Below are 18,833 nucleotides of genomic sequence, written 5' to 3'. Positions count from 1 at the left end.
GGGGGGAGGGGGTGCGACCAAGCGGTGATTGACGTCCCCCTCAGCAAATCACAGGCCGGCGTCGTTTGCCGCACGAGAGCCACTCCGAGCTCGCGCTGCTTTTTACGCGCGAAATCCTGAGAAGGAGAAGAAGGAGCGCGAGACCCGGCCGCTCACCTCTCGACATATTCTCTCTCTAAGGTGAAAAAAAGAGGAAGAACTGCGCGGATCCGGTGTGTTTCTGCTCGAAACGGCCAAAATAAGCCTGTGTTTAACCTGCGCACCCGCTGAACTCACAGTGTGAGCTTTATACTGCGGGATGTGTGGTAAATAAAGCAGCACGCGCTTAGCTCAGGTCTGTGTTTGATCCTGAGAGCAGGAGGAAGAGGAAGGCCGGTGAAGTGAAGTGATAGACTGTCATCATGGCGGCGGCCGCTGCAGCGGTTGTTGCCTAATAAACCGCCAGGGTTCAGAGGGAAGCTGTGCCTCCACAAGGCCTCTGTTTTTAAAGTGGTTTCTGTGCTTCTACAGCTTAACTCGTGTTTTTACTTAGATTAAACTGCAAACATAGTTCAAAGTGGTTTAATTTCAGAGACTTTATTGAAGTAAAGAAAAGCATTTAGTCAAGAAGAAATGCATTATTAAAAGACAAATAAAACAAGCAAAGCAAGACATTACATTACATTTGGCAAACGCTTTTGTCCAAAGAGACTTACAGCAATTTAGTAATAGAAGACAGAAGTTCAATGTACAAAAAACATGGAAATCATCATGGGATAGAGAAGAAAAAGGAGGGGAAGATAGAAATGAGGTTAGAATTTTGTTTCCTTCTAAACAAATATAGTAATAATATAATATATATCTAGTTTAGAACGAAGTTTCTGGAAAATTATTAATATTTTTAGAACAATGTAGTTAAATTATATATACATGCAATAGTGCATCAAAAAAGTTAAATATCATTTAAAAGTTAATTTCTGTAACTGTTAAATTAGTTCAAAATATGAAACGCAAATAAATGTATTACACACAGAATTATCTATTTTAAACGTTTACTTCTGTTTGTTGATGCTTATGGCTTACAACCAATAAAAACCCAAAAGTCAGTGTCTCAGAAAATTAGAATATTATATAAGACCAATTGGTACTTTTGGCAGTGTGCAAAGTCCTGCTGGAAAATGAAATCCACATCTCCATAAAAGTTGTCAGCAGAGGGAAGCATGAAGTGCTGACAAGCAGATGACATGGTTCTCCAAAACGTCACTGATTATGGAAACTTTAAACTAGACCTCAAGCAGCATGGACTGTGTGCCTCCCTACTTTTCCTCCAGACTCTGGTTCTTAGTAAAAATAGAGAATTAGTAAAATAGAGGAGCTTTGTAATGATATAAAAATTTTTGGAGGTCCTCTAGAATGTATATATTTCTAACACAAGCCTTAACACCATGTACCGCACAGTTACAACTGCTTAAAGGAGAAATCCTTGGGGAATAAGTACACCCTTTGGGCGAACAGACCACCTCTGTTCACCCACAGCATTCTGAAAAATAGTGTTTTAGCCGATGCTCCCAATGTTACTCTTGGAAAAAAATGCTATTTTTAAACCATTAACAAACTAAAAGTAGCTCCATACTTCATTGGTAGAATTCTGATGGCACTGACATGCATAGTTAAGAAATGCTAGCTGGCAAAACTTTTACACCATTTTATGGACGCCTGCCCTGTCTAGCATCCATATTTCTTCAGTAATGTAAAGATAATCTCATTCTATATAGACTGTTAAGATAAAAGCCGAGATATAGCAGTATTTACACTGTCCAGTGTGCTCAATCCATAGTGTCATGTGTTTAACAGAAATATATCAGTGCATGACTACCCAAAGGAGACACTGTAGTGGGTGGTAATGATCGTGACCGGTGGCCTCTGTCAAGAATTGCCTACACAAGCAATCACATCTGCGTTCAATAAAGCAGGACTTAGCTTCTGGGTACTTGGAAGCTATGTAGAGTACATACGCTTCTGTGGGACATGGCAAAAGTCAAGGGACATTAAAATAGTTTCTGTCCAATGACATTTGGTATGTCAGTGTACTGCCATTAATTTACGTCCCACCAGGCCCAATCAAATCTGGATGGTTGCATTGGTCTTCAGCTGTTATTTTAATAGTTAATCTTACCCGTAGCCTACCTTGGTTCAATATTACCTCAGGAAACAAAACAACAGGACAGTGGGATCAGTTTTATTTGGAGCTGCTTTAACCATTTTATCTTCTTCCTTTTTCTCTAAAGCACAGTTTAAAAAAAAGCATGCCCCTCTCTCTTTCCGCTCCACTGCAAAAAGATTTTCACAGTGGCTGAGGTGTGTGCATATGAGGGTGTGGGTTTGTGTGTGCGAGTGAGTGAGTGAGGCCTTTCTTTTTCTTAGTTCTGCTTTAGACGTTATAAGTAGACAGTGTGTGCGTTTGTGTACAGCCAATCTGCATGTGCTTCCTCTTTATATACGTGGTCTGGAACAGAGAAGCTTTAATCTGACTGTGTGTGTGAGTTTGTATTTGTGAAACAGCAGAAACAGACTCCGGAGACAGATTGAATAAACGATCAGAAAGTGACCATGCTGACCGAATGAAGAAAAACAAAGATTACTTGTGTCCAGCAGAAATTCACAACCCTGTCTGGTCTCACAAAAGCTGGTAGGTCTTACTTTCTTTCTCTCTAGTTTGAAGTCCAGGCATGTGTTAACAGTGTGTAAGTTGGATTCCAGTGTGTGTATACACTGTGTTAACATTATAGACTAGTCAGTAGATCACATGTTATTGCATAACGTCTATTGACAACCTGATTCCTTGTGGAAAATTCTAACTGTACTTCAACTCGACTGACTGATTAATCAATAAATTGATCAGTTGACAACAGAAATTGTTGGGGGTACATTACTGACAGTGTAGTGAAGTGTTCAGACCATCATAACTGTTACAGTTCAGAATGATTTATTCAGTTTTATATATTTATAGAAAAAATGTTTTTAAGCAGAAGACCAAACCAGAGCAATCGCTGTAAGAAAAGAGTATGAGTAAAAAAAGAATAGAGATGTAATGATATGGAAATATAGTTAGGCACTAGTTTTCCTTGTGAATATCTGTAGGTATGTTTAGGAATTACTACTTCTGCATTAGCATTTCAGATAATTGTAATATTTATGGCTGTAGGATCACAACTGCAAACTAAATAAATTAAGATAAAAATAATAAAATAAAAAAGGTAGATAGAAATTTTAGTGCAGTACTCTAGATACATTGTCAAATATTAGCTTTAAATATGGCTAAACTGAAAACATGTCCAATGCTTAGAATTTTTTTGATAATTATCTATAAGTACTATGGATGTAATGGTACAAAAAAAGTAATGGTTTGATTTTTAACATAATTTTGACCCCGTTTTTAGTTTGAGAATTGTAATAGCCCCCTTGAGGTAGACAATAAAGCCTGTTGTGTTTTCTTTAAGCGGTAAAGTGTATCATTAGCATTTTTCCACATGCAGACAGACACACACACTGCAACACGAGCACATCAACCTCATTCAGTCCATTACAATTCATTGAGTTAAAATAAGATGTCAAAGACAGAATATTGGTTAAACAGATGTTTGATGGGTTTGTACATTGTACATTAATATTTTGTGCATATTGTATATTTCCTGTGTCACTGCACGTTCTGCACTGTGGCCCCTGTACTGTGGCAGTTCAGTACGAATTTGCATAACATTACACCTATAGTCAGTACTGATGTAATTCCAAGGTTTGTGTACGTTGCTATTGATAACAAAACATCTTGAGGCTCTAACGTTCTTGTGTATAAATTCCCAGTCTTTGCCAAATGAGGAAGAGCACAGGCGTAGAACAAATGTATTCTTGTTGTTTCAAAGATTTGAACTTAATCTGCTGTGGTTGTGTAATGGTTTAATACGCTCCTGGTCCTTGCTCACTCTCTTTTGTGCAATAAACATACACTGAAATTCTAACGGTTACAGAAAATAGGGAAGTCAATAATGTTACATCAGAATTCCCTGGATGTCACAGGACACACTTTTAATAGACCTCTTAGAATTTGTTTGAAGTGTAAGCCAATATAAATATAGATTTTTGAACCGTTCATGTTTAAATTAAGTCTTCTCACAAGTATATTTTACAGAAGTTTTAGAATGTTTAAAAGTAATTGAATCCATAAATGTATATGCTGCTCTCATTAGAATATTAATTACTAACAATACAATTTATTTACCCCCCTCCCCAAGTTAAGCCAATTATCCAAAACAAGCATTTTGCCTGAGGCTTGAAAACTGTTTTTTTTTTTTTTTTATGGGAAAAGTCTTTTATAAATAAAAGGTATTTCAAAAATTCATATTGTATCATAGGCCACTGTGTCTGAACTTCTCAGTTATTGATCCCAATACTGAAAAAATACAGTTCCTCTTACAAACTGCATACATAACTCACGTAAATGTTTAACGTAATCTAAGACTATCTGACTTTCTAAAATCTGTGTTTCTGAAACTTCTCACTGGATACTGTGTTTAATGTAATGTTTAGAGAAATTAGACCTACTGGAATGTAGTTGAGGTAGAGACCAGCATCTTGGGTGTAGTGATTTTTAATCGGGTGTGTAAAAAATATAAAAATGAATATATATATAATAAAAAACAGAGATGTGACCATGTTAAAGTTGTTTCTTTTATATGTGGTATTTGCATCCAATCAGAACTGGCCCACTCATTTCCAGAGTGAGGCTGTACCATATCTTAATCCTTTGGAACTGGGCTTAAAGGAATTAATAAATCAACAAATGTTTGGTTGCACTGTAGCTATTTAAAAGCAGCTTTATGCAAGAATTGGCATTTCTCGTTTAACATTTTGTTGTTTTTTCAATTGTTTGCCTGCTTCACCAAAGTTACAGTGCAGTTTCGGATTTGTTGCTGCTTGTGTTTGTGGTTTTCCTGCCTTCAGTTATGTCTTTAATAAATGACAGTTGAATTGAGATCAGGTGATTTACTCGTTACCCCTACTGGTTAGGAACATTTCATTTATTTTCATTAAGAAGCTCTTGGTATACTTTTATGGTTTTATGTTTTGGGTCATTATTAATCTGCATTGTGAAGCGCCATACAATCACTTTTGCAACATGTGACTATATCTGTGCATAAAGTATGGTGCCCATTTTAGAATTCATCCTGCTATTTCTCTTAGCAGTTATATCATCCATAAACACATCAGTCAACCTGTTCCTTTGGCTGCCATGTGCTACTTCCTGTCCATCTGCATACGCAAGTTAATTTTGCATTCACCTGTCCAAAGGCTTATTCTACAACTGAGCAGGGTTTTAAATGTTTTTATCAGTTCAATTTAAACTTAACATTTATAAACGCATCTCTGAAATGTAGAATGGCAATCAAATGCTTACTTCCTCAGGAGTGCTAGTGATTTGATTCAAGCTTGACTTTTCTTTTTGGTGGTGTTGTGCTCGCCAGTGCATTCCTTTATTTTAAGAATGTACCAACTTTAATTTGGCCTGTATTTGTAATTTGGTCTGCAATCTTTCTGGTAGATTTATTGTGCCAATAATTGGTCAGTACTTTAGCTAAACTCCTTGAATTAAAGCTGAATGTCTAAATTTGGTCACTTTTTAAAAATGTACCAAATAAAATTAGGAAAAGCTGGTGACAGGGCAGACCAATTGGCATTCCTGAAAATACTGCTGAGTGGACAAGCATTATCATGCTAAAACATGTCAGTTGTAAGCCGTGCCATGAGGAAACATGTGGTTACAGAATGTCCTGCACATACTGCTAAGGTGTTATTGTCGCTAATTTTATTACTAGGTGTGATGGCAGGATGAAAGTGCTCATCATGAGGCCTCCATATCAGGTCTTAAATCCCCAACTGTTAAACATGGTGGTGCTTGCAGCATATTCTCGGTCTGTTTGGAGCTGGTATAATGCAAGTGGATAAAATAATGAATTAGTAATACCTTAGAATTTCTCAGCATATAGTTAACCCATCAGGTAGATGGTTAAACAATATAAGGTTCTTACTTGCTAAGAAACATTTAATCAGATATAATGTAATTGAAATAATTGAATAATTGAAAACGTGTCTCCAAAATGGTGGCTTTACAGGAGAAGGCAAACATGTTTTTAACTTCGAATTGAAGAGATTTTTCAAATACTTTTAGAGCATTTCTTATGGTCTGTTCTTCCAGAATAATGTACACTTGTACAGAGCAGCCACAGGGTTAAAACTATGGAGAAAAAAACTTAAATCAGACAACAATGATTTTTGCTTGTACAGCAGTGATATGCTCATATATTTCTGCATATGTATGTACTGCCTGCGGTTCTGTGTGTCTAATCATGTATGCATGTTTTGGCATTTTTGTATGTGCTGTTTGTGTGTTTCTCTGTAGAATATAATCATGCTTGGTGAAGCGTCTCTCCATGTTATGAACTACACACAGGAAGGTACTGAAAATACTTCTCCCCGGGACCAGAACACACAATCATGCATCGCGTCACTACCTAAAACCACCATGACTCATATGACCTCCAAATCACCCCTGATGCCACGGGCCATGAGAGGTAAGCATTATGGGTAATGTAAAAATGACTAAAAGTCCAGGAATACTCAATTTCCCTTCAATCTAATCTCTTTCTCTTACTGCTAATCGCTACTGACATTGGTGTAATTGCATTTCAATGTATGTACTAAAAAAATGTAAATTAACTGACGTTTAACACACTTCTGATGCTCCTGGTAAAGTTATAGTCATATGTGCCTACCCTGATGTTGGAAGTTTGAGTTGCCAATTGTTTTACAGGTTAAAGGTTTTAATGTATAAATAGGAAGTAAGGAGCCATTTCTGATGCGCAATGGAAAAAAGGATGTAATTCCACTAAAGCTGCAGTTCAGGTTTTGGTTGTTCTTTTCAACTAAAACATTGTGTTTGGTTGGCTTTCAGTACTCTGGACACCCCGCAAGTCCACTTTAGGCCCCATCCACATGAACGAGGGTATTTTTGAAAACTGAGGTTTTAGTCTCCATTTTGGCCTTCGTCCACCCGAAAACAGCGTTTTTTGGTCACTGAAAATGGAGGTTTTCAAAAACGCCTCCCAAGGTGGAGATTTTTGAAAACTCGTGTGGAAAACAGAGGTTTCGGAAAATGCTGACTTCACACAGCGAGTCTGCGCGTGTCTTTTCGAATGGGAGGGGACTCTTTTCGGCGCAACAACGTGAACTCTGGCCATTTAAAGCATATTTACACCCAGCTGATCCAACTAATGAACTAACTGCCCTCTCTGACCCAACAGCGCGGAATTACACAAAACAGCTTTAAACGCTATAACACGTTTTACCAGTGTAAATGAGATGACTGATATTGGCGAGTTGGCTGTTCTACACGCAATTCTATCAGTATGAGCTTTAATTATACTGCTCCAACACCACCCTGGATACACTGACAGACCAGCTACACAAGCAAACTCAAAATACATAATTTACTGCTACTGGAGCCCCTCATCCAGCCTGTTTACTCCACAGCCTCTTTGGATTTTACAGCAGATCAGAAATGTGGGTAATAGTGATTTGTTTATAGATTCTGATAAATCATATTATACAGTGAAAAAATAAGATGTTTGGTGTTTGTTTCTAGTTGTTTTAGCACATAAAGCAACGTTAAGATTCGTCCTTATAACATACTTCAGTGAAAAAAAAAAACACATTAAGCATTTTTAAGGGTGCTGAAAGTCCGGACCGTGGTCCGAACCAAGGTTCATGTGTTTGCTACATTGTATATTTTTGGTCCGCTTATTTGTTTTTACACTGCAGTTTAGGGAGCGCACCAAAGACCTTTGTGTGATACTCCTACATCCTTTCATCATCACGTATCATGCGTTTTCCTTAACTTGACGATGATTGGTTTTAGAAGGACATGCGTCTGACGTTGGCGTGTTGAAAATTCAGCGGGTGGTTTATTCGGTGGAAAGCCTTTCCAGGATAAGGATAAAATGAATGAACAGATTCATTTTGTCTCCAAAGTAGTTCTGCTATTGTGGTTTTTATACCAGCAGCAGCAACTTAAGGCACAGTTCTCTAGGTTAGTTCAAATGGCGAACTCAATGTTCTCCAATTGAACGTGCTTGTCCTAAAGCAACTGTATCTGTGGCTGCGTCCAGAAACCCCAAAAGTGTCTCCTTTTTCCTACCGATCCTCCTCCTCTCCTCCGTGACCCGGAAACTGATTTTGTGACGCCATCTTACCGCCTGTCCGAATACCATAGGAGACGAAAGAAGCCGCTTAAAATTCTCCTGTAGGAGGCTTCCAACGGAGGGAACATAAAAGCTTCCTACTCCGGAAGACTTTTAAGGATTTTTGAATGACCTCACTGCATCCACACCCACAGAGCACGCGGGAATGGAGAAGGGAACGCACAAATATACGTCATAAGCATATTAATTAACTAGGTTCCTTATCTATCTAAACAGCCAGTAAAGCTGTAATATAATTTTTAGTTTAGATAAGCTGTATGATCAATAAAAATGATCCCATATTAGTAACATGAGATATATATATCTCTGGCCAGAGAAATGCGTCCAAAACGCCTGGGAGTAAGCAGGATTTTATTGGAATATTTGAATATTTAGCTGTGTGATAGTATTGTTCCATTGATGCTGTTTAATCTAATATTTTTTCACTTCAACATGTCTGCAAAATATAATATTTATTATTACATTTATTATTTATTAATATTTGTTTTTTGTTTTATTACATTCAATGAAATCATATTTAACTATTAAAATAATTTAATATTTACATATGCAACCTTCATCACTGGCTAATCAGGCTGCACTTTGAAGCTTGATCTCTCTCGTTTTTATTTTTGTATGTGGAGCTCTATCCAGAAGCTGTGATTGGCTGGGCAGTATCCGGCATGTGCTAAATGTGAGCGTTGTGATTGGCTCAGTTCATCGGTAGTCAACATACTAACTAAAAGGGATCAGCTGTCCCATTTCCCCAATTAAAGCTCCTTCCCTCCATTCCTCCTCCTCCTCTCCTCTCCTCGATTCCTCCGCCTTCTTCCGGGGTAGGAGAGGAGGAGTAGGAAAGGAGGAGTAGGAATGGAGGAGTAGCAAAAGTTTCTGGACGCAGCCCATGGCTTATTTTTCCTGCTTTTCCGGTTATTTTTGAGAGGGTACTTGACTGCAGCCTGCAGGAAGGTGGAGTCCAGTGCGTCCAGCTCCGCCCACTTTGCTAGCGTCATGTCTTAGCTCCGCCTCTGAACGGAAGTAAACAATGTACAGGGCAGGTAGCGGACTTTAAATATAATGTGCAGTGTCGTCCGGGGGTGCGTTTCCCGTACAACGACGGAGCCTAGCATTGAACTAACGTGGTACGATGCATCGTTAAACTAACTAACAAACTTAAGTTCGATCGTTTCCCGAAACCATCGTACTTTGTTGGTACCACAGAGGTCTAAACTATGTTGGTTTGAACTACTGTGGTCTTAACTAAGGTGTTTCCAGATGTGTTCGGCCAGACTTTCCCAGCAGGAAACTTGCAAAACTCACAATCTTTAAAATATTATGCCAAAAATATGCTACTAATGTATCATTTAGGCTATTTATATTGTAATTATCACCAGAATACGAAAGGACAACAATACTATTAATAAAATAACAATGAACTGCAAGTAAAATTTATACAATAATTGCTATATATTAATTATTAATTGTAACAGACAGTGTTACTTAAAAAAAAACATACACATATTTGCTTTTGCAATTTTTTAAAATAAAATAATCACCATTCTGAATGAGTCTTATTAATATGAGACCTGAGAAATGTGTGTTACTCAGTGGTTCAGCAGAGCACCTACGACGGTGCAGCGGGCGGTGTTTTGTCGAACTGTGCAATCCATCGAGACCCAACGCCAGTGTCCATGCGTGGAATTTTTTTTTATTTATTTATTGTTTTTTATGGTAATTCTGTACTTTTTTGGGGGCATTGAACAACCAGAAACCCCTTGCCATTATTTCAGAGTATTACAAATGGGTAAATGACAGCTAATAATAATTAAAGTAATAATATGAGCAATGAAAAAAAAGACTTATAATCACCCCTAATAACTCTAAACTGTCTCCTGATATTTTGATTCAGACTTTCCAAATATCCTACCGAAAGCATGTTTAAATATGGGACTTTTTCTAGCAATTTTTTATTTAAAAATTAAATATGCACTAGGGTAGTACGGTTTGACAGGGTAGCAAAACTCGACAGAACACCGGATGGAAGCCTAGTTCAAATCCCAGTCGTGGTTTTATTTTCTTAATGTTTTTTTTTTTTCATAATGGCAATTTTTTAAATATCTATTAATGTAGCCTACATATTTCTACTTATTTCCTGTAATATATTATTTAACAAATACTAATTGATAACATTTGTATAGGCCTAGAAACACACACGTTGTATTGGGTAAATTATACCTTTTCTTTATTCACACTCTCTCTGGCCCTGTTACCTCCAGAGGATTAATTAGGTAATTCAAAACACCTGCTTATTACATGTGTCTATTTATTTTAAGACACTTTTTACTTCGTTTTTTCTTGTTATGAATGTATTATTAAAAGACACATTCTTGCCTACTGTATGTATACATTTGTTTCACTGGGTATAAACAATGGAAATATACCCTCAAAGGTCCTTAAGGTACAGGTGTTTACGTTAAAGCCATTTTAGAGTTTCACCCCCTTATTCAGAAAGTGCATATAGCACAGTGGGTTTAAAAAAAAATAATTATTAATTAATTCATAAATGTTCACAGCACAAGTTATCTTTACTAAAGAGATGCCTGCTTGAATAATTGACATGCATGTTTCCAAGACTGTAAACTACATTTTAGCTTTTCATTACACTGAATTCATGTCAAATAAAGCTAAATGTTAAAGACATACATTAAAAATGGCCAATTAACTTACATTTTCAAAATACATTTGAGTACTGAATTTCATTAATGTCCCTGGGCGCACATGGGTAAAAGTGAAGTGGCTCAATAAATGTAATAAACACAAACATTAAAAAAAAATAATTAGGTACACTTGACCTCTTAAATCCTCGTGTAGCAATGTTAATGTGTTTATCAGCTTTCTGAATCCTACCGTCCATCGTCTGCATTAATCATCAGGAAAGCTCCTAACGACAGGTCTAGAGCTGTAGCAGCTGAACCACGGTAGTTGCGAACGTTCGCTGGAACCACGGTTGTGGGAAACACCTGAGTAGCTTAACTAAGGTTCGCACTATGTAAGTTACTAACGTGGTTACCTCCATAGTTCCAACTACGCTTTCGGGAAACACCTGCGTCGCAGCTGCACGTAGTTAGCAACTACGCTTTTGGGAAACGCACCCCCGGACGACGCGGCACATTACATTTAAAGTCCGCTAACTGCCCTGTACATTGTTTACTTCCGTTCAGAGGCGGAGCTAAGACATTTTTCTAAGACATTCTGGGCGGAATGACGCTAACAAAGTGGGCGGAGCTGGACGCACTGGATAGATAGATAGATAGATAGATAGATAGATAGATAGATAGATAGATAGATAGATAGATAGATAGATAGATAGATAGATAGATAGATAGATAGATAGATAGATAGATAGATAGATAGATAGATAGATAGATAGATAGATAGATAGATAGATAGATAGATAGATACTTTATTGATCCCCGGGGGGAAATTCTTGGCATCCAGCAGCAGGTTACACAATACACAAAGTTAAAAAAGATAAAATATAAAATATAAAGATACATATAAATACAATCAAATAAGAAATAGAATATACAGTGTAAATGTACAGTCTTCGTGTGTGTGTGTGTGTAATGGAGATGGAGAATGGAGGTAGTGCAGTTGAACACAATAGACAGTGAACACCAGTTGATGTGCATAATGTGAGGATAACTGATGTCAGCCAAACAGAAAGTGCAAATACACAGTTATATAATAATTTAAATTAAATTAAGCAGTGCAAAAGATACGTAAACAGTGCAAAAGATACGTAAACAGTAGATGAATTAACTAGTGAATGAACTACTAGTGCAAAATATGGTAGAACTATAAAAAGTGTTCTAGGCATCAGCAAGTCTGAGAGTGTGTCCATAGCTGGGGGTGTGTCCATGGTGTGGCCAGAGTGGCCGGAATGAAAAAGTTTCACAGAGTCTTTAGTTTGCTGTGCTGAGAGGAGTTGAACAGTCTTATGGCCCGAGGAACAAAAGACTTTCGGAGTCTGTCTGTGGAGCAGGACTGGGACAGCAGTCTGCCGCTGAATGAGCTCCTCTGCCTGGTGATGGTGCTGTGCAGAGGGTGGTGAACATTGTCCATGATGTTCAGCAGCTTACTGAGGGCTCTCCTCTCTGCCAGTGGTGTTAAGGACTCCAGCTCTAATCCCAGCACAGAACCAGCTTTCCTCACCAGCCTGAGGAAAGCTGGTTCTGTGCTGGGATTAGATGTCTAACTCCGCCTTTCTGCAGACTGCAGTCAGTAGCAGCACTGTAGCACCACAATAGCAGCACTACTATGGAGACGAAATGAACCTTTTCATTCATTTTATCCTAATCCTGGAAAGGCTTTCTTTCCACCGAATAAACCCATGTTGATATTGGGGGGGACACATTTGCCAATATGAACCCAAGCCCACCCTATAGTTTCCTAGAACAACATTTGTGGAAATTGCTTTTAATTAAAAGTAAATTATTATTTTAAGGTGATTTTACAACCTAAACAGGTTACTCCACGTTACAGTTACTGTTGTTAGAAAAAAAATATGCATGCAATGTCTGAATTATATACATATAACAAAAATGATCAGTTATCACCTAATATTTAAAATAATATAACAGATTTGGTTATTATTATTATTATTATTATGTATTGGCATGTCAATTCTGTCATATATTTACATTTTCTCCTGCGCTTTTATTTTTTTTTCTACTGAGAGCTCTTCTTAAGATGTTGTCCTTTTATGTAAAAGAATGTAACTTTACGTTGCATAGAGATTTTTATAAACGTCAGGACATGTGGTCTTACTGTGAACTACAAATGAACAGAAGTCACGTTACAGCAGTATTTCTCAACCCGGTTCTTACATATTCTACTCCATATTAACACTGTTCTGCATATTCTAGAGCTTCTTCTGCTTTAAAGGCATTTAATAAAGTGGTGGTATGATGTGTCTAATACACTGCTGGATTTACATGATTAATTTAGGCTCCATAGAGGGCTAAAGGATTTTAACAGGTAAACTCAGTAAATGACTGTTTATTAGCTGATCAGGTGGAAAACACAATTTTAGGGCAGTGATCAGGGTTAAGAAACTGCTTTAAACTACAAACATAAAGTACTGTACTAAATCCGCCCCCTCGCTGTGAGATTTAGCAGCGGGATCGGGCTGCAGCAGCTTCAGCTGATTTTAAAACAGATCTGGATATACGGAGATTTTACTAAAAGAAAGGTAACGGTAGGCTAACCAAGTAAACTGTGATGATATGTTTCTGATAGCTGGTTAAAAATACACGTCTCTGAATCAGCACACAGATCAAAACCCACTGTGATTAATAAACTGCAGCTGTGTTAGTGAGTTAGCTTAACTTTGGAATTAGCTAGATTGAGAGTCAAGGTTAAAGAAAAAAAAACTATATATGTTATGTTCAACTTGCCCTGTACCTGATCAGCTAATCACTTTAATTTTCAAACTGTTTATTAATTTAGGATTACAGGATTTACTGTGAGCTCTAATGAACGAAAATTAATTTAGCTAACTAGTTAACTAGAAGCTGCATGTAGTGGATAGCCAGAATTTAGTACAGTACTTTATGTTTGTAGTTTAAAGCAGTTTCTTTACCCTGATCACTGCCCTAAAATAGTGTTTTCCACCTGATTCAGCTGATCAGCTAATAAACAGTCATTTACTGAGTTTACCTGTTAAAATTCTTTAGCCCCCTATGGAGCCTAAATTAATCATGTATATCCAGTGTATTAAACACATCATTCCACCACTTACTTAATAAAATGCCTTTAAAGCAGAGGAAGCTCTAGAATATGCAGAACAGTGTTAATATTCAGTAGAATATATAAGAACAGGGTTGAGAAACACTGATCTAACCTGACTTCTGTTCATTTGTATTTCACAGTAAGACCACATATCCTGACGTTTATAAAAATCTCTATGAAATGTAAAGTTACATTCTTTTACATAAAAGGACACCATCTTAAGTAGAGCTCTCAGTAGGGAAAAAAAGCGCAGGAGAAAATGTAAATATACGACAGAATTGACATGCCAATACATAATAATAATAATAATAATAATAATAATAATAACAAAATCTGTATTATTTTAAATATTAAGTGATAACTGATCATTTTTGTCATATGTATATAATTCAGACATTGCATGCATAATTTTTTCTAATAACAGTAACTGTAACGTGGAGTAACATGTTTAGGTTGTGAAATCACCTTATAATAATAATTTACTTTTAATTAAAAGTAATTTCCACAAATGTTGTTCTAGGAAACTATAGGGTGGGCTTGGGTTCATATTGGCAAATGTGTCCCCCCCAATATCAAGCCCGCTCCTACGCCCTTGTAAACCAGTGACCGTAAAACCTGAAACAGGGACAGCACCTGGACTGGTTCTGTTCTCTCTGCAATGTGTGGATTAATAGAATGTACACAGTTTAATTTAATGTAACTCTCACAATATTTTACACAGCGGAGGTAACGTTACTAAAATGCGCTGCTTGCAGTTTTTTTTATCCTCCTTACCGAAGGTAAGTTACAAACCTTACCGCGAACGGTAAAAAAAAAATAGTGGGACAGTTAAAAAATAATGTAGTTTTTGCTAAGGAATGACGAGAAAACGTCGAAATGTCGAGAGAATCGCTGTTCATTTCAGCGTTTTTGAGTGGTATGGCGTTTCTGTGTGGACGGGGATATTTCTAAAAAAAAACTCTGCTCGTGTGAACGAAGATATTTTTAAAAACGGAGACAAAAACCTCAGTTTTTAAAAAATATCCGGCTTCGTGTGGACGGGGCCTTAGTCTCCTTAAAGCTAAGAAAATGCCAAATTATTGATACAATTATTTAACCACATAGGGCAGCTGAATTAGCTACTGAGACATAACAGAACTGTCTGCTAGTTAAAAATCAGTTTTTAAAACTTTCCTCTGATGCATGGTAAAGAGGTGGGGTCACACCTAGAAAGAGACTAAGAGCCTTGGCTGAAACAAACAGTCTGTATTACGTGGAGTACCCAATCTGTAGTCAAGTTGTCTGGCCTCTAGCAATTATGATGTAAGAATAAAGTGATAAAGTGAAGTCCAAATATTGTTTAATCTTTACTGGTGTATGCAGAATATTAGAGGTTAAAGTGAACCATTGTAGCTCATGCTCACCTCAGCAACAAACTAGGATGAGCTCTGGTAGTGTCATTATTTGGAATTGTAAATTGTTATATAATAAAAGTGCACTTTCTCAGTTGAAAATCTACACTTACAGGACAAATTGTCATTTGTTGGGACTAATAGCAATTAAACATATTTAAGTGGTCAAATAGTGATAAAATGATCGGTGCAAAGTTATTGTTGTATTGTTATCATAGCCCTTGCCATACCATGACTATTCTTACAGGGCACTTATAGGGGACCAAATTACAAATGAATCCCTTGACCAAATTAATATTGTAGTGCCATTTGGAAAAATAAACCATTTAATGCAGACGATTTCAACCCATGAACTCATTACCAAAAATTTAATGTGGTGAATTTGCTGTGCGAGAAGTTCTGCATATTGGTGCCTATGCTGATCTTAGTTTGGCCGCTTTTGCTAGTAAAGATTAGAAGAAAATATTTTTCACTTTTCCTGGGTTTTAAATGGTTGAACATGTTCATTAATAAGCATTTTCTCTAAAGTATGTTTTTTTTTCTTGGTTAGTTGGTCGTCTTGAAAGCCGAGAGAAATCTGGGCCTCACCTAACTTCAACACCTAGCATGGCCCTTGCCGTCCCCAGCTGCAGTGTGGAGGATCACTGGGGCATGGAGCTCTACATCTCTGGGAGCTGCCCAAGCTTCTACAAGGCCTACCCTGATCTACAGCTAGCTTGGGATACCCTGAGGGATCCCCACCACCCACATAACCCAGTACACCTCTTGTCCCAATCCCAGGGCCCTTTCCTACAATCTCAAGACCTTGCGTCCCTAGATGTAATAGAGGAGACTGGAAAGGAAACTGATTCCCAGTCTAAGCCTGATGAGGGCTACCTGGTGATTGAGAGCATGAAAGGCCCAGGTTCAGAGCCCAGGCTTACCAACTCAATGCTAAATGGCTATCTGGAGAACCAGCTAATGGAGGTGTATCGCCAGCACATGCAAGACAGTCTGGCCCGGTGTGCCTCTTCCTCGCTAACTGCTAGTGTTGTTCCAGCACTTGTGCCTTCCAACCTCAGCACATCTGACAACCAGACGACCAATCAGGGGGACAGAATGGACTCGAACTCCTCCCACAGCAGTGTACGATACCTGAGCACCTGTTCGGCTCCGCCCACTTCTCACTTTAGTTCACCTGTGCTGCAAATTTCTTACCCTCAAGAGGAAAACTCTTTAACACACCCAGAGCCAGCATTAAATTAGTGTCAAATATGAAACAGTGTCTGTACAAAATGGGTTGTATTAATTTCTGATTGGTTATTCTTAAACATCCTCGATTTACGTATAATATTGAAGCTATAAAAATCTACTCCTCAAAATTTTTTATCTTTTAGCAAGTCTAACAGTATCCAGACAGGCTCTCTAAATAGTGAATTCAGCTATACACACACAATGCATAAACAGTTATGTTTAGATCAAATGTACACACAGCTTGAACGATGTTAATAGCAAAGCGCTGACCAATAGAACAGGAGGTTCTTCTGTACCCCTGTAGCCTCACATGAGCCAAAGGCACATTAAACCCAGTGCCAAACATCAGCTGGAGGGGTATAGATCCCCCAGCATTTTGGAGCAGTGGTGCTGCATTCTGTGAAGTGAAAGACAACTATCTAGTACACTTTGAGATGAGTTGGGATTTTGTAACTAATCGTCCAACATCAGTGCCTAATCTCACTGGTGCTTTTGAGGTTTCTGGTTCCAGGCTTTTTTACATGCGCATCATCTTGAAGTCTACACATCCAAGGTTGCTTTAAACATGTGCAGAAACGCCTGACTCCAGAAACTTCAGAAACGTCTCAACATAAAACAAAAAGAAAATTAGAAAATAGAATGAAAAGTATCTAGATTTCTTAAGCCCTCCTAAACCACATGTGGAACAATATTTTTCTCTTATTTTTAGAATGCAGTACTGACAGTCATTTTTTTGTGAAGGAGGCGTCATGAGATATTCTGATCACATAGCTAAAGTTTAAAATCCCCCGGTTTACAACATCAAGCCCAAAGCCTTTCTAGAGGCTCTTGCTGTAGCAAATGGGAATGTTTCTTGTACTTTGCATTATTAATTCAATTTTAATAAAATCTAAATGTTTTACGACTTAATATTACACAAATGTTTGGCCTCCTACCAAACCTAAGTAGGTTGTTATTAAAAAAAGAAAACCAACATCAAATAAATAAAAACACCATATATCCGAGTAACACTTATGATCCAGCCTGAAAAAAAAATTATTTGCATTAAAGTGAGATACTGGGTCATTTTAAGACAGGTTGTGTTCTGTTACATAGTAACCCAATGCTGGGCTCTGGAAATTAATCTTTTGTCATGCTTGTATTTCTGTGTGTTTTTTTTTTTCCTCTACATGTTTTATTTGAGGGGAAGCTGTGGGTTTACTTTGTATTATTTGTATCTAATGTTTGCTTATTCTTTGTTATTTAAATAAACAAAATAAGTAATATAATAAATGTATATATTTTTATTGTAGCTTCAACCTCCCAGTATGGGAGGTGGATCATTCTCAGCACTGCCGTGGTGCTGAAACGTGGATAATGGGTTGAGAAGCAAAGAGGTGGTCACAATGTTATGCTTAATCAATGTAAATAAAAAAGGCAAAGCATTGATTTACAAATCTTCCATTTTATTTTTACAATAGACTATTAATAGTGAGACATTGTACCATTTCATAAAATATAAACCATTGGTTTGGAATGGAATTCATTTAAATAATGAATAATTCAATTTTCAAAATGGGCTAATTAAAGCTGCCAGAGGAGTAGAGGGGCTTGTTCAGGGGCTGTCAGAAACCTGTAAGGAACACTTTGTGGCAGCAATTTTTGTACTTTTGCATTTTTATTTTTGTACCGTGTTTAGTGTAAAACTGCTTAGAAGGTTGAAGAAACTGCTTGCTATTCCTAAACTTCATGTTGCATTAATATAAGTTTGTATATTGTCTAAATGGTGCTGTTTGTTACTATTTAGGTGTAAAAAAACTGAACACCCCTGTTTTTCATTTATGTAAGAACAACAAAAAAAAACATTAAAATGGTAATCTAGAAATATTCATATACACTGCCTGGCCAAATAACTTGCTGCCAGCTGAAACATAATTACCCATAAGTCTATTACCCGTTTGCTTAGTTGAAAATGGTTTGTGTACTTTATATACCACTGTGTGTTAACACACACACTAGGATTTTTTATGCCAACTGACTTTTTGTTTTATTTGTTTTATTTTGTTTTTATATTGTTCATGGGATTAAAATGTCACATAAACAGTGGCAAAGTGAACTCATTTTGTGTGTTTTTTTTTTTTGGGCTTTTTTACTAACACACATGGGG

The 18,833-nt window shown here is 37.2% G+C and overlaps 1 protein-coding gene across 1 annotated transcript; it reads left to right on the top strand.

The window, feature by feature from the left end:
• Positions 1-87: 87 nt before the first annotated feature.
• On the top strand, positions 88-18,786 carry si:dkey-237j10.2 (uncharacterized protein LOC568721 homolog). The gene is made up of 3 exons (XM_007257502.4): positions 88-2,668; positions 6,434-6,605; positions 16,005-18,786. Exons 2-3 carry the CDS (start codon positions 6,443-6,445, stop codon positions 16,697-16,699), a joined length of 858 nt encoding a protein of 285 aa, XP_007257564.3. The 5' UTR covers positions 88-2,668; positions 6,434-6,442; the 3' UTR covers positions 16,700-18,786.
• The last annotated feature ends 47 nt before the right edge of the window (positions 18,787-18,833 follow it).

The sequence above is a fragment of the Astyanax mexicanus genome, chromosome 1 (assembly GCF_023375975.1).
Source record: "Astyanax mexicanus isolate ESR-SI-001 chromosome 1, AstMex3_surface, whole genome shotgun sequence".
In the NCBI taxonomy this organism is placed as follows: Eukaryota; Metazoa; Chordata; class Actinopteri; order Characiformes; family Acestrorhamphidae; genus Astyanax; species Astyanax mexicanus.
Note: the sequence above shows the minus strand (reverse complement) of the source record. Positions and strands in the feature narration are given on the sequence as shown.

Coding starts and splice junctions, on each gene's coding strand:
- si:dkey-237j10.2 (XM_007257502.4), top strand. CDS start 6,443: ATGCTTGGTGAAGCGTCTCTCCATGTTATGAACTACACACAGGAAGGT. Junction 6,606..16,004: donor GATGCCACGGGCCATGAGAG/GTAAGCATTATG, acceptor TTTCTTGGTTAG/TTGGTCGTCTTGAAAGCCGA.